Source organism: Acomys russatus, chromosome 13, assembly GCF_903995435.1.
Source record: "Acomys russatus chromosome 13, mAcoRus1.1, whole genome shotgun sequence".
NCBI lineage: Eukaryota > Metazoa > Chordata > Mammalia > Rodentia > Muridae > Acomys > Acomys russatus.
This window is the reverse complement of record NC_067149.1, coordinates 43,544,933-43,561,730: the sequence shown is the minus strand read 5'-3', so window position 1 is coordinate 43,561,730 and position 16,798 is coordinate 43,544,933. Positions and strand designations below refer to the sequence as shown.

At 40.1% G+C, this 16,798-nt stretch overlaps 1 protein-coding gene and 1 pseudogene across 1 annotated transcript in view; one reads left to right on the top strand and one right to left on the bottom strand.

The window, feature by feature from the left end:
- The window catches only part of Tmcc1 (transmembrane and coiled-coil domain family 1), a 146,358-nt gene that overhangs the window by 39,062 nt on the left and 90,498 nt on the right, over window positions 1–16,798 (top strand). Inside the window, exons 2-3 of the mRNA XM_051155139.1 lie at window positions 10,629–10,684; window positions 14,331–15,020. Coding sequence (XP_051011096.1) covers window positions 14,457–15,020 — 564 coding nt within the window. The 5' untranslated portion in view covers window positions 10,629–10,684; window positions 14,331–14,456. The remainder of the gene's footprint in view (window positions 1–10,628; window positions 10,685–14,330; window positions 15,021–16,798) is intronic.
- Window positions 2,417–3,383, bottom strand: LOC127197660 (mitochondrial import inner membrane translocase subunit Tim23-like; annotated as a pseudogene).

The following is a 16,798-nucleotide window of genomic DNA, read 5'->3' as shown; positions in this document are numbered from 1 at the left end:
TGTAGTTGTAGTAAAAGTGATAACAGAAGCATCTCTTATTGAGAGTTGGCTTGCATAGTAACAGACTGGAGATCAAGTGCTTTCCATGTATAATTATGTCAGTGATTGTTCTCAGCAGTGCTGTGAGATAAGAAATACGTTTGTCTCCCTTTGGTGGTCCAGAGTCTGTCTGCCTGTTAGCCAACTGTTTCAGTGACTCAGGGTTGAAAGGAGGCATGAGGACAGAAGAAGGGAAGAGTGAAGTAATTCCAAGGGTTAGGCGCGTGAATGCGCTGGAGACATGCAGTAGCGTTAGAGAACAGCAGCAGCGCTTGTTCTGTGTTAGAAGCATGAATCTCGGTTGTCATTGGTCAGCACAGATCTGTGAGGTTATTTTCCCCCCTTGTCATTTTCAGCTGGCAGAATTTAGTTAGGGAATAGATGGAAAGTTGGATTTTTGTAGGACTGGGGTTTGGGCAGTTAGTTGTTGGAATGAAGAAGGTGGCCAGGGAAGTAGGACTGTTGAGAGCTTGCTGGAGGTGGGTAGCTGTTGAGGAAGAGTTGAATAGAGGGGTAAAGCTGGTTTTCCATGAAGAGCCATTCTTCTCAGCATATGGTCCTAGACCAATTGGAGAGCCATGCATACCAAATGTTCTTGACTTTGACTTGCAATGGAAGACTTCATAATACATAGACACAGAAATTCATTTCAAATAAGCATAGCCTTAGATTGAAGACATAAGCCTGTAAAACAAAAAAATACAGGGAAAAAAATTAGTGATCTTAGAACTACCCCCCTCTTCCCCCTGGGGAAAAAAAAGATATACAAAGGCAGGAAACTTAGGAAACAGTAGATGAAGGGGTTTGTCACAGTAAAAATCCAAAGGGCTCTTTGGTGCACACAATTAGAAAGATGAAGAACCAACCTATACTGGGAGAAGACACTTGCAAAACATTTTATCTGGCAGAGATTGTTTCCAGCATGTATAAGTCACCAGACATAGCCAGGGAAGTGGAAAGTTAAACTGTAAGGAAGCACTGCTTCCCACTCTCTCCTGTAACTTTCATTGAAAAAGGGCATGTGTTGGCAAGGATGGAAAATTTCTGGAATTCTCCATTGCCAGTGGGAAGGAAAAAGGAACAGCTACTTTGAGCAATTAAGCAGAGCTTTAAAAAGCTGTAAATGCATACATGTCACATGACCCACTCATTCTGTTTGTAAGTATTTCTCCAAGACAAACCAAAGCATATGGTCACATGAGAACTTGTGTACACGTGTGTTTGGCAGATTTGTTGATAGCTAAGAACATCAAACAATTTGAGTGTCAATCACACATCTATAAAGAAATTGTGTTCTACTTATTCAGTAAAATACTACTTGACAATGAAAAGGAAGGAACTATTGATGGTGTTCACAGCATAAACAGACCTTAAAATAATTAGGCTTAATGAAAAAAGCAGACTTAAGGGAAGTATATACTGTATTTAAATCTAGAACATGTAAACTACTTTTTTGTGTGTCAGAACATATAAGGAGCTAAGAAAGGCTTTAGGAAACTTGAATGTCATGGAAATGTTTATTAATAGTTATGTAAATGCATGTGATAGTTTGTATCAGTTAATACCTCTGAGCTGTGGAAGGCAGGCTGGGTAAGATAATTAGTAGGAGTGTGTGTGTGTGTGTGTGTGTGTGTGTGTGTGTGTGTGTGTGTGTGTGTGTGTGTGTGTATAAAGAGGTAGGGAAGGAGAGAGTACAAGGGTGTATGTGGAGATCAAAGGACACCTTCCATATCGATCTTGTACCCTTCTTTGAGAAAGGGTCTTTTTGCTGCATTTACGCTGTGAACACCTGGCTGTCCCAGGAGTGTCTAGGGATTTCCCTGTCTCTGCCTGTCACTTCCCTTTAGGAGCACTGGGATTGCAGATGCATACATACACATCCATCTTTTATGTGGGTGCTTGGGGATGCAAATTCAGGTCCTTGTGCTAATGTAACAAGCTTCTGGACTGTTTCCAGAACCTCCTTTTTTTTTTTTTTTTTTTTTTTTCTATTTTCACCCTTTATTGGAATACAGGGCAACATAAGTTTGGGATTTTTAAATGAATCAACATGCTGATAAAAGTGTTGAAAATAAGTATGGCCTTAATTTGGAGAGTAAATGGTTTTCCAATTTTGGGGGCAGGAAAGAAAACAGGTACAAGATCATCTCCAAAGGAGAAGACAACCCACTCAGTGAGCCATCAAAGGGGTTGTCCACTTACTTAAGGGCAAGCAGTGCAGTCTGGGCTAAACATCCATGGTCTTTGTCACAGTAAATCAGAGTCTCCAATTGTCCAAAGTAACTGTAGGTACAAGAGCGAAAGCAACTCCAGACTGACTTATTAATTGAACTGGATGACTATGAAGTGTCCCCCAGTCCTGAGGTGTCAAAACTCTTCAAAGTAACTGTTGGAGCAGGGAACCTTTCATGTGCTACCAGTTGTTATATAGTGCGTAGACACTGGTGAGTGTCAGTCCTGCCAGGCCACTGCGTGCTAAGCCTGGAAGACTGCCTGTACATTCATACAACATTCCCGTCATGGTTCCGGCTGTTACTGTGTTGAGGTCATCTTCTGCACCCTGTGTTTTCTCAATGGTAACACCAAATGCACTATAGAGCAAAGCCAGAGAACCTAGAGTAGTAGCCCAAAGTGCCTCATTGCCTGGTCACCGTACTCAAAATCTGTACATTTCTTGGTTTGGACCAGGCCATGCTCTGGGTTTCATTCAATTCTAGAGGAAGACAGTTCATTGCCCCAAATGCAGCCCCTGTCATTCAGCATCCTCCAATGGTAAAGAAAGCTAGTTCAAATTGGTCTTGGGTCTTATTAGATCCAGTTGGCAAAATAAACTCATCAATATCCTGAATGAGATAGTGTGAATCCACATTTAAATAAGGAGACGGGGCTGAAACCCCCACTTTTAATTATTTTTTATCTACTTTTATATAAGTGGTTTGTTTTCTTTATTGCCATTGTTATTTTCATGTTAGATTTTTTTTCAGGTTCTTGCATATGCTATTTTATTTTGTTAGTAAGAAAGTGGGTTTTTGTTTTGGTTTGGTTTGGTTTTTGGTTTGACAGTGTGCCTATACACCAAACTAATGTAATAAAAAGCCTAACTTTAGCTGACATGTTTTAAGGCTAAAATTTCTTTTTTAAAGAGACTTAAATGTTGATTATATCCAATTTATTTTTGTTTACTTACTATACTTGTTTGGGAGAGTAGGAGTGTGTGTCATGGTGCTCATGTGAAAGTCACCCATTACCTATGGAGGTTGGTTTTCTCCTCCCATCATATGGGTTTAGGGGACTGAATTTGGCTTGTCAGGCTTACCAACAAGAGCCTTTACCTGCTGAGCCATCATATCAGCCCACTGAGGCTAAAATTCTTTATATGTATTTTGGAGACAGTTGTATTTTTAACAGTTAGCAGGTGCCTCATTACCTCTTGAAAGTATTATTCCTGTTTGCCTGAGTGTTCTTGGTACTGACCTCCACCATTCACTGAGTATGCAAATACAAGGTCTGCCCTCACAGACACTCCTTAGGGGCATTTCTGTGGGAGACTTCTAATGTCATTACTGTTCTTGCCGTGGTGCCCTTTCATCTGTAATTGTGAGAGTTGAGGTTAGCAAATGCTGCCTCAGTGTTCCTAGTAAGAGTTTACCTCCTTCTCTTTGTTGGTATGAATGAAGCTAGAATGGCTTCAAATTTATAATCCTCCTGCCTCCCCTTCCTGAGTGCAGAAATTATATTCACTATTGTTGGCTGATACTATTCCTGGGGAAACATGAACAAACAGACGAAAGTACTCCAGACCAAAGTAGAGATACTGCTGAAGACCATCTTGGTGAACCAGAGAATGTATTTACAGGAGGGGTATGGGTGAAGGGTTACTTACAAGAGAAGAAATGCTTCAGAGATACCCACATTACCAGACCTACCAGCATGGTTGACAGCTCACAAAAACTGGAAGCCTGGAGTGCCTTGCACAGCCCACAGGCAGTTCAACAGGGGTCTTTTGGGGTAGCTTGTCTCTGAGAGTATGAGTCAGCAGCCTTACTGTTTACAGATGTGTAAGGAGGTAGGTGCCTAGTAAATCTTGTCAATTTCAGGAACTTCTTGAAATCTCTGAGTTATTTACTTTCTGAGCTTAATCAGCTTCCTGCAGGGTAGACTGCTTTATTTCCCATTCAGCACATCGTGTGCTTTAAGGAGCTTGCCTCTACAGTGGAATATTTTTTTAAAAAAAAGCCACACAGTAACCAACATGCCTGACTATTGGTTGTAATTTATACTTTAATGGTGGTATATATCTTTATTTCTAAACGTATTTGAAGATTATAGACTCTGAGAAAAACTGATGCCTTCCCTTTATACTCACGGGAATGAAAGAGTAATCTTTAGGTGGTTGTGGAAATAGCAGTCAGGAAGATATTTACAGATTATCTCCACCGTTTTATCCAAATAGTTCTCTCTCATTTTTTTTTCTCCTCTTAAAATACTGGTACACAGACAGTCATGAACTTGAAGCCTGATATATTACATACCTTGGTTTCAGGACAACTAAAGCTGGAACTGGGCCAGGAACATCCCCCCTGCTGGCTAGCGCTCATAGTATTAAATATGAAAAATAAGATACCAGACAACAGATATGACATGAAGAAGTTTATTGTAGGAACGTGGGAGAGCAGGAAAGGCGAGGGGTGCCCCAAAGAGAAAGAGAGACAGAGAGTGTGTGAGAGAGACAGAGAAGAGAGAGGAGGAGGAAGAGAGAGGTTGGTTTGCCTTTTTGTTGTTGTTGTTGTGTGTTTGTTTTTGTTTTTTGAGACAGGGTTTCTCTGTGTAGACTTGGCTGTCCTAGACTCGCTTTGTAGACCAGGCTGGCCTTGAACTCACAGCGATCCACTTGCCTCTGCCTCCTGAGTGCTGGGATTAAAGACATGCACTACCACGCCCTGCTGGTTTGCCTTTTTAAAATTTTGGGCAGTGGCACACCTAGTGGTGGGCAGGTGATGATGTCATAGGTTGCTAGGCAGCCTGGCAGACTTGTGAAGCTGCTTATATGCTAACACGTAGTGTTGGAAGGTGCATTGAGGGAGAATTGTCAGTGAAAGTCTTACTCAGTTGTGGATCTTGTGTTCAACCATACTGACCAGACAGCCAAGATGAACTCATTGTTACAAGGCCATTGTGAGAGTACAAACTTTCTGATTCGATTTGATGCCTGTTCCATGGTAGAGAGTTCATGTCTATACTGTAAACCTGATCAGAAGCCTGTAGCTGGGGTGATTCTAAGCCCTAGCGAGGAAGCTACTACTGTTGTTTTGCTAAATGACATGATGTGCCTGTCAATTTGCCTTCTAAAGAACTGTTCGTGCCCACACACTAATCCTACTGTCAGCTTTGGTCAGAGAAGCAGAGGCTGGTGAGAGACTCACAACTGGCTAAACTACACAGAATAAATGACTGTTGAGTACCCATTCACAAGTGGAACATCTATATTACAACCTCTAAGGCTCAGAGAACATTGTGGAAGAAGGGATGAGAAAAATTTAAGAGCCAGAGAAAGGGTAAAGGTGTAGAATGCTGACTCCTGGGGATGACATGGTATGGCTGCTATACTTTAAAACTCACATTAGTTGTGACTACCTGTCAACACTGAGTCACGGAGAAGGATTTATACAGAATCTATGGTTCATAGAGGTTCAGTGGTATAGCTATTGGTAAGGTGCTCATCTTCCTGTAACAAGCTCTTGCTGCACTCCTGTAAACAACCCTAATGTGATTCATCAGGTTAAAAAACTATAAGGTGCCAACCACACATAAGAAAGTGTGACAACACCAAATGATAAGTCCCTCAAAACAAGCATAAACATATCATGGTGAACTGATGGGAAGCCAAAGGCAAAGAGAGCGGTTAAAAAGGGGAAAGCATAGCATATAGTCGAACAAGAGTGCCTATCCAAATGAACAGATAGACAGAGTACCCCTCTATCTGCTTACAAGTAAAAGAGCACTGGAAGAAGAAATGTGTAATGGGGTTTGGTATTTCCCACGGTTCTTAGATGCTTTTGAAATAAGATAATTCAGTTTCTTTCCACTTCATATTTTAGTTCAGGTTAATTTCTGCTGGCCTAAATTGTATTGTTTCTCTTTTCGAAGATTTGAAGAGTGCTGTTCAGTATGTGTGTAAGTGCCTGTTAAGTCACTGTTCTTGCTGGGTGAGGTACATGTCCGATAATCCCAACACTAGGGAAGACAGAGGCAGGTAGATCTCTGAGTTCGAGGTTAACCTGGTCTACAAAGCAAGACCAGGACTGCCAAAGGCTACACAGAGAAATCCTGTCTTGAAAAACCACAAACAAACAAAAGATACTTCTTGGGGTGGGGGCAGCAAGGGCTACACAGAGAAACCCTGTCTTGAAAATAAACAAAAACGATGGCACTGTGTTTTAAATTCTAGCACTTCCATTTGGTTTCTTTATGAGTTCCCTTTCTTTGTTAAATTCCATCTAGCCTCACACGATGTCAACCTTTTCCATTGGAGCCTTAACTGAATTAATTAACACTGCTTTAAATTCACTGGCCGTTCTAAAATGTATGTCATGAGTCTGACCCTGATGATTTTATTGTCTCTACAGGGTGTGTTTTTATTGCTATCTTTAGTATATTTGATACATTTTTCTTCAAAGGGGTATGTGTTTCATGATAAGTACTGAGGTAAAGAACTGGATATATTTGACCACAAGTTCTTGTCTACTAGTTGTTTAGAGTGGGGATTTGTGTTATTCTATTTAGGGTTTGGCTATGTTTGATGTTTTTTATTGCTATGAGTTACTCAAGTTGACATTCATCATTGCCATAGAAACCAAAGGTTTCAATTTTTTTCTTAGTAATCTTTGTTCTCTGACTTTCTTTTTGTGTCTGTTCTCAGAATACCTTTGTTTTCCAGCTTTCTCAGTTGTGTTTTATTATATTTAGATTGGTGTTGGTAGTCGAGTGCCAAGAGACTCTAGTGATGTTGTGGTTAAGCCTCAGAGTTGTGCATGCACCAGAGCCTGCATCCAGGGATGTAATCATCACAGAGCTAAACAAGATCCTTCCCGGTCTTTGTTTTTGCATGATTCTCGTGGGTATCAAGCATGTGGGTTTTAAACTTGGTGAACTTAGGTTACTGCAGTGAGGTAGTACAGCTCTCCTAATTTGTTTTTCTGGCTTTTCTGTAGTTTCACTTTTTATTTTGTGTTGCCCTATTTTACATGTAAAATTTGTAAGTACCACAATAATATTTTTCATTAATGTTTTCTATCTTTTGTTACTTTTATATTTAATATACTTACTGATATTTTGGGGTTTACTTTTGCTTTTCTTGTGTCACCCCTATTCTGTGATCATGCTTTTCCCACTTTTGGAAGTTTGTTTGTCTAAATTGTTTTCCCTGTGTACCAGGATAGTGGTTCTCTTGCTGGGCTAATAGGATCACTAGTTACCAGTCCTTCATTCAAGAATGAGTCGATGTACTTATAATACAGTACATGTTTAGTTTTAATAGCATAACAAGCTGGGCGGTGGTGGCGCACGCCTTTAATCCCAGCACTGGGGAGGCAGAGGCAGGTGGATCGCTGTGAGTTTGAGGCCAGCCTGGTCTACAAAGTGAGTTTAGGACAGTCAAGGCTACACAGAGAAACCCTGTCTCGAAAAACAAAACAAAACAAACAAACAAAAAAGTAGCATAACAAGCATGATTCAACTTTCTGTCTTTTTGGTAGTAGACTGTGAGTATGCCTTTTCCTCTGGGCCTAACAGATCAATGGATCATGCTAGTTTTGTTTTTAATTATTTCCTTACAGTTCCTTCAGTCTAACTCAGGAGTTTACATCTATAAACTTTTTCTTTGTCATCTATCTTGTCTAAGCCAGGTAATTATTCACAGTAAACTAAGCATATATTAAAAGATGGAAAAAGTCTCTCATTATTTAAATTTAAAAAAAAAAAAAAAGGAGTAAAAGAAACTGGCTTTAAATTTTCTTCTGAAAGGGAAGAACTTTAACAGTGTAAATAAAGCTATGACTGAGAAACACTGGTCATAGCTAGGTGCAGTGGCATACTCAGGAAGGCAGAGGCAGGGGAATCTCTGTGAGAAAGCAAGTCCAGGCTGCATGGAGAAACCCAGTCTCAACAAGAAAAAAAGAAAACAAAAAACAAAAAGAAAAGAAACATTGGTCATAATACGATGTTTACTGAGGATTCTACAGGAAGAATCAAGAGGAAGATAAAGTTGGAATTTTTAAAAGTATTTATTTATTTGTCTACCATGTATACTAGTCACTCTCTGTTGCTGTGACATGTTTGACAGAAGTCTTTTAAGGGAAGAATTTATTTAGACCTGACTTCTAATGGTAAATATAATAATTTTGGTTTTCTGAGCAGGGTTTCTCTGTGTAACAGCTCTGGCTGTCCTGGAACTCACTTTGTAGACCAGGCTGGCCTCGAACTCAAAGAGATCCACCTGCCGCTGCGTCCCCAGTACTGGTTATTGACATTACTGCTTGTGTTAAAAGGGGAGCCCAGGAGCCACACAGCTTTGAGCTGGGACAGTGTCCCAACGGAAGGGTATCTTGAGACAAGGGAGCCCAGGAACCACACAGATCTGAGAAGAAGCCTCCTCAGCAGAGGCCTTGCAGCCCTGAGGGAGGGTCTCCCTCCCTGAGCTGTAGTCCTCTAGTGTAACAGCTCCTCTTCAGCTTGCAGCTCCCAGGACAGGGTATCCCCAGCTGAGCTGAGGAGCTCAGGAGCCTCAGCCCTGCTCCACTTCCTCCACTTCTCTGCTTCTTCCCCTGGGAGACTCACACTAGGTAGCAAATCTCATAAAAGAGATTTACTGGGAGGGATAAATCCAGGGGTGGCTGCCTCTGCTCCCAGGAGAAGACAGCAGGGAACTGAACAGTAAGCAGGGCTTATATAGGATTTCTCCGGGGGTGGAGCTTTCCAAGGTGGAGCTTTCCAGGATGAGGATTCCTGGGATTTCAAGTCCTGAGCTTGGGGGAGTTTAGGATTGGTGGGATTTTTCTTCTAGGGTGGGTCTTGGGCATTCTTCTGTCTCAGGATTGGGAATGACCATTACAGACATTAGAAAATGGCAGTCGGGCTGGAGAGATGGCTCAGTGGTTAAGAACATGGTCTGCTCTTCCAGAGATCCTGAGTTCAATTCCCAGCAACCACATGGTGGCCCACAACCATCTATAATGTAATCTAGTGCCCCCTTCTGGCCTGCAGGTAGACATGCAGGCAGAATACTGTATACATAATAAATAAATAAGTAAATCTTAAAAAACAAAACAAAGAAAATGACAGTCAAGGCTGTTAGGGAAGTATTGGGGGTGGGGGAGTCTGGCTGCTGTAGGTGGGGTTAGGGGTGGGGAGGAGCTGGCCACTTTTCTCCCTTGAAGGTTTCCAAGGGAGTCCTTGGCAGGGAAGGCTTTTCCTGCAATTTGAGTTGGTGTGAATGGCCAACAGTGGGTGCATGTGTTATAGAGGTCAAAGGTCAGGAGTCTGCTGTCATTCCTCAAGTGCTATCCCCTTTTTTTTTGACACAGGCTCTCTCTCACTGGTGTGTAACTCACCAACTTGCCTGGTTGGCCAGCGAGCCCCAAGGATCCACCTGTCTCTACCTCCTTAGCAACTCTGGAACTACTCTGTTCCTAGTTTAGCTCTCAATTGCTTTGCTGTCTTCAGCCTTTAAGCTTACAAATCTTGGTTTCTGTCCCATGAGAGTTCTCTGAGAGTAAATTTGTATAATTTACTCTATAACTTTGAGTACATAACAGATATTCCTATGACACTTCTCTAAATAAATTCCATCTGTAGTGATAGCTATTAGAAGCTAGTTTTCAATTTTGATGTATTTCAGTTCTCAGCTGTACACAGTAAATCGATTTTAGAATTATCTCTCTCCCCTGCCCCCCCCCACCCCTTAGTTTTTGAGATAGTATCTCACTGTGTGCCCCAGGCCAGCTTGGGTTTGTGATCTTTCTAAGTGCTGCAAATCATAAGTGTTAGACCACTGTGCCTGGCTTTAAAATTGCCTTTGAATGGAAGCTTACAAAAATTGTGTTTTCCTATGCATCTTTTAAAATTTCATGTTAGTTGGAGACTACAGCTGATACAGTATCTGTTTGTTATTCAGTACAATCATGTTAAAATATTAATTGTGACCTGTGTCACCTCACCCTCAACTCCACCCCACCCCCAACTCCCTAACACAGTCTCATTGTGTGGCTCTGACTGACCTGGGACTTCGCATGTAGACCAGATTGGCCAGAAATTGGCTGTCACTGCATCTAGAGTGCTAAGAATAAAGGCATATACCAGGATGCTTGGCACTTTATTTTTATAGTGCTGATAACTTTTTTTTTTCAAAAATGTCTTCTTGTTTTACATTTTTAAAAATTAGAAGATATTGACAAAAACCTAAAAAAATTATTCTACCCCTTTTCTACTAGTAGAAGATAAAATTGTAATTGTGTACATTTGGCCTTTCTTCGTGTGTCTGTAATAGGTCTGTAATAGGAAGTTTCACTTCGATTCTTATGCTTGCTTTTCAGCTTTCCCTAAAAGGACACCTGTGCCCCATGAACATGCTTGAGGAGGAGCAATGAAGGCAAGTATCCAGGTTTTCATAACCTGTGACAGTAACCTGGCTCAGTGCCAAAAGCTTTAGCTATCATATACGAGATTAAAAAAAAAAAAAAGGTTGGCAAGAAAAAGGAATAAAAATAAATAATCTGTGTATAATTTAGGATGATTTATGGAACAGGACCCTTTTAAACATTTGTTGAATTTTAAAAAACAATTTTCTACTTTATTTCTAATATTAATTCAAAGCAACTTGTTTCTTTAGTGTGCACTTACCAAATATTGTGTCCTAAACAAAACTGTGATAGAAAAATGAATTGTGGGAAATTCTGAGAATTGACTGAAATGACCAGAAATGTGTGATATGTACACGGTGCTTCTTGCTCTTCTTCCCCGTGTGTCGTCTCTCTTCTGTCATATCATTTTGCTCCTCTTTCCTTTTCCCTATGCTGTCCCCTTTACTATAAGAATGTGGCGTTTTAAAGATAATGAACAAAAGAAGAGCCAAATTTCTTTCTTACCAGAGTATAGTTAGCTTCAAAGTGGAACCTTGTATATGTTAAGCCAGGGATCTAAGTGTAATTTTGATTTTTTTTCTGTAAACTGATTAACAGTTATTACTTATTCCAGAATTACAGTCTTAGAGCCCAAATGTCAGGCATTCTCAAGTGTTTGAGACTGTTCAGTTCCATGAGTACTGGCACTCTTACTGTCAGCCTTTGCAGTTATGACGGTATTATTGTTTTTGATTCTTTTGCTGTCGCATTGATCTTCATTAATATTTAACATAGCTGTACCACTTGCCAGGTTATGTCGTCTGTCAGAAGTAGGCCATCACAACTTACTGCTTAAAACTCACCTTGGATATAGTTAGGGCTACATGTTCCATAAGCCTGAACTAGCTTGTGTAATTTAGATAAGTCTTGCCGTTAGAAATCTTAAAAAAACATTCCCTCATCTTCACAGCTGTAAGCGCCCTCCCTAGGGATTGCTGGCATCTCTTTTGTAATCAGGCATTTTAGTTTTCTAAAAAATAAACAAAACCCCAAAAAACAACAAAAAATAAACAATATACAAATATACTAGTGAAGTCTCTGATGAAGTTAACTGACATTTAAAATGTACCATAGTCTCCAGTTTTTTGGCTAGGAAGCAGACAGATGGTAAAGTTGATTAGTTCCCAATACTGCCCAAAGAAAGATATGCTGAGTAGTCAATGCCTATAATATTTTCATGTGTGAAATAAGCAGTTCATTTAGTTTCTTAGCTACCTTAGTAACGTTATTTTATTCATTGTAGCCTTTAGTCTGATGGGATAAACTGGCTTTATTTTTCTTACAACAACCAGATCAATTGCACCATGTGGCTAGTATAATATAAAATGAGTAAAATCACAAACTACCTCATAACTGTCAGCTTTGAATTGACATCCTTCATATTCTCAATCTCTGAAGCCCAATGTGAGAAGAGATTGATAGATGCATACTGTCACCAGTGCTGGCATCTTGGCCACACAGCACTTTTAATCTAAGATTAAACAATTCAGTAACCATTAGTCTGCCAGGCAAACTTAGGAGGGAGGGTCAGGATAATTAAACAAGTATACTGTTGGCAAAATTTTTGCTCACAAGCTGGGCATGGTGGTACATACCTTTACCCCAACACTCAGGGATGCAGAGGCAGGTGGATATCTGTGAGTTTGAGGCCAGCCTGGTCTACAGAATAAGTCCAGGATAGCCAAGGCTACACAGAGAAACCCTGTCTCAAAAAACATAAATAAAGTTTTGCCCACAAAGAGCCCCAGAAAACTGCACTAAATCAAAGCAATAAGTTTTTTTCTTCTTCTTTGTGGTCTCAAAGAGAGACCAACAAACTAATGCAAATGTGAAATTAGGAAAGGGGTAGGTGGCCATATGGATGTCAAGATTTCTGTGGGGCCACAAAGAATTTCAGTGAAGGACAGGGAGCTTCCCTACCACAGCTGCTCTCAGTTGCATTTTTCCAGAATGAAGAAACAGATGGTGTTTAGAAAATAGAAAAGTACTGATGAGAGATAGGCATTTTTAACTGTCACTCTTCGTGCTTTTGAGTCATGAAGAGTCAGCAGTTAAGGAAACCGGCTTGACAGATTAGGGACCACAGAGCTGCAGTGTTAGTGAGAAAGTCTGAGAACAGTCATCAGGAAGTGTGAGTGGATTTGTGTTTCCTGTCCTAGCCCATGTTGACAGTGAGCTCATTTATGCCTTCTGCCTTGCCACTTGGTGGCAGCAGGACTCATACCCTAGAACAGGAACTTAAAGTGCTTAACTGGCAGTGGCAGATTGTTCAGGGTACTTGTAACATAGGGAGGTTCAAAGCCTTCTAAACAACAATAATTGAGAGAAAATATGCAAGAACCTCTTGTATCATGTTTTGTCCTCTCCGGTAGCTTCTATTCATTTCTACAATAATTTTATATATTTGTACAAACTCAATAAAAATAAAACACTTTTTAATTAAAGAAAAGAGATCTGATTCCCGACCATCCACCCTTCCTTTTGCATGTGATTTCAGTAGCCATGACCATCATGCTCTTAGTTTCAGCTTCCTTTTCCTGTGTTTAATACTGGCATTTGACCTTTGACCTTTCATTGTTCTCTGCTCTTCCATTGTACCAAGTTACTTTACTACATCTTTGTCTTTTAGTTTAGATAGATAGATAGGAAGCTTCTGGCAAGAATAATGCTGCTGAGGAAGGGACTTTATTTGAATCTCTCTGCTGTTTTTTAAAATTAAAGAATCAGTGTTACTTATATAGCTCAGACTGGCTTAGAATTTGCTGTGTAGTCCAGATTGACCTTAAGCCCTCTATGCTCCTGTCTTAGCCTCCTGAGTGCTAGGATTACAGGTATGTCCCCCCCCCCCCTTTTTTTTAATCTCCCTTTTTGAGAACTGGTATTAAGCAAAGCTCTGTTCTCTCTGAAGACTGATCTGTCTGGACTGCTCATTTATTGGGGCCCATCATGTTATTTTGGCTTCAGCAATGAATTCAGTTTACAAGAGTTTTCTTGGTTTTGACCCTCCCGAAACAAACCTATCACCTAATTATCATTGAGCTTGATGAATATGGATGGATGGTAGCAAGAGATTCCAAATTTTTACTAAAATCCACATAGATTGGGATATTTATCTCCCACTATTCTCTGAATTTGTTGAGTTTCAGCATGTAGATACTTAGCTGTGATTATAAATAAAAAAGAATTCAGTTGCCTCAACTAGATTAAACATACTAGATGCTCTTTCCTCTTGATTTTTTTTCTAAGCAGTGGCTGGTTATTTGGCCAACTGTTATTATGGTATCTATTCCAAGGTGGCCCCTAGTATCCTTCTTTATATATTCAAACTTGTAAAGGATCTTTTTTTTTTTTTTTTAAAGCATTGGTATTTTCATTTTCTGTGTCTTTGTTCTGGGCTTTTTATTCTGTAAAATAACATAATCCATTATCTGAAAAAATATCTTTTAATCTTCTGATTAAAGATTGCTTAATTATAGTACTTATTTGTTTGCCTAGCTGCATGTTTTTCTTTGTTTTAACTGTAGTGTTTCTGTATTTCTGCATGATATATATGATACAAGGTTGCTTTCTTTTGTTTTTTTCTTTTCTTTCCTTTTTTTTTTTTTTTAACATTAGGTAGGCATGAAGCCTCCGTGTCACAGCTGCATGCATAGTCACTCTTGAAGCAAATGCCTACCTAATTTGACAGTTTCGGTGTGTTTAAATTTTTTGAGTTTGCAAATAAGCTTATTAAGCTTACTGATGGAGCCTTCCGGCAGTGAACAGTTATATGAGGACCCTGACCCTGGAGGCAAATCCCAAGATGCAGAAGCCAGGAGGCAGACAGACTCAGAACAGAAGTTGTCTAAAATGACCCACAATGCTCTGGAGAACATTAATGTGATTGGCCAAGGCTTGAAGCATCTCTTCCAGCACCAGCGCAGGAGGTCATCAGTGTCTCCACACGATGTGCAGCAGATTCAGACAGACCCAGAGCCTGAAGTGGATCTGGACAGCCAGAACACGTGTGCTGAGATTGATGGTGTCTCCACCCACCCCACAGCTCTGAATCGTGTTCTGCAGCAGATCCGAGTGCCACCCAAGATGAAGAGAGGGACAAGCTTGCATAGTAGGCGGGGCAAGTCAGAAGCCCCAAAGGGAAGTCCTCAAATCAACAGGAAGTCTGGCCAAGAAGTGACAGCTGTTATACAGTCAGGTCGACCCAGGTCTTCATCCACAACTGATGCTCCTACCAGCTCTTCTGTGATGGAAATAGCTTGTGCTGCTGCTGCATGTATACCTGGAGAGGAGGCAGCTGCAGAACGGGTAAGTCTGTTAGACTTATGTTAACTTGCTGTTTTCACAGGCATGTACATGCACACGTATGGTCTCATGGCAAATGACCAGTCTGGTGTTTAAGGTAGTATTTTGGATTTTTATAAAATGGGTCTGGTAGTACACACTTGTAATCCCAGTGCTTGGGATGGGGAGGCAGGAGGATCAATAATTGGCTGTGAAGTGGTTTGGGCACAAAATGTCTTTACAATGTGCAGTCTGTGCACTGTGAAAGCATGTCTCAAAGAAAAAGAAAAATTTCAATTTACTTGTACCAGTGTGTAAAACATAGCTTTTCTGTGATGATAGAGATTGAATTTGATTAGAGCAATCATGGGATGTTGATCATTGGAAGTTCTGCAGGTTTTTTCATGTTTATTTGTGTGTGTGTGTGTGTGTGTGTGTGTGTGTGTGTGTGTGTGTAGGGGCATATCACAGAGTGTGTGTGCATGCCAGAGAAGAACTTGCAGGAGCTTGTTCTCTCCGTTGTGTGAGTCCTAGGAATTGATCTTAGGTTATCAATCTTGGTAGTAAGCACCTGTACACACTGAACCATCTGGTGGTGGTAGAAATTTCTCCTGTAGCGCAAGCTGGTCTCAAACTTACTGTGTAGTAGAGGACCACTTTGAAGTGCTGGTCCTCCTGCTTTTACCTCCCAGGTGCGAGGATTTGTGTGTGTGTGTTTGTTTTGTTTTTCTAGATAGGCAAGCGCTCTACCAACTCAGCTACCCAGCCCAAAGGTTCTGTTTTCCTTACCTCTTTAGATTTATTGGGATCAATATTTACCTATAGAAAAACCTTATTAACATACTCAAACTATTACAAACCTGTGAGAGTAGCAGTCTCCTCTCCACAGATGTCCATAGTACAGATGTACAGGATAAACTTGGTCAGGTCACATCAGTCAGAAGATCGTTTTGACTTCACAAAGGCACATTGATAGTCATAAGCAATTGTTTTCTCAAAAGTGCTCTGTATTTAAAGTTTAAAAACTAAATGTTTTGAATTTTAAAGAAATGTGCTCAGTGTAGAAAACTGAAAATTCAGGAAAGAAAGGAAGAAAGAATAAAAATATCTCTTGCCAATATTTTGGTAGGTTTTTTTTTTCAATATACTACTGGCATTTCAGAAATAAATTGAGGAAAACTTTTTTACTTAACTTTGTTAATTTTTTTTTTAAACTCATTTAATGCTGAATGTTTTTCACCTAAAACTCTGTTTTAGGCATTTTCTTTTTTTGTTTTTTCAAGACAGGGTTTTTCTGTATAGCCTTGGCTGTCCTGGCCTTACTTTCTAGACCAAGCTGGCCTTAAACTCACAGAGATCTGCCTGCCTCTGCCACCTAGAGTGCTGGGATTACAGGAGTGCATCACCATGCCCAGCATAGGCATTTTTTTTTCACAATTTCACTATAAATTGTTATTGATTGTATAATATTGTGACACAGCTTGCTGTAATATAATAGTTTGTTCATCATATATTAGAGAATATGAAAATACTTAACATTGTAATATTAAAATAACTTGACATTAAGAGATGAGTGTACCTTACATTATCCAGTGACAGCTAAAATGATAGCCGCCATTGATTTTGTGCTTATGATATAAAAGAAGTGTGTGTAAGCATGTGGCATTTTCTCCTTGATGCTCAAACAGCCCTGTTCTTAGCTTTGATAGATTGGTTTTTCGTTGTTGTTGATGAGACAGCAGAAACCTTACGTTAAGTATGCTCGTGTTTTCATAACTAGCCTGTTTCACAACTAGAGTGTT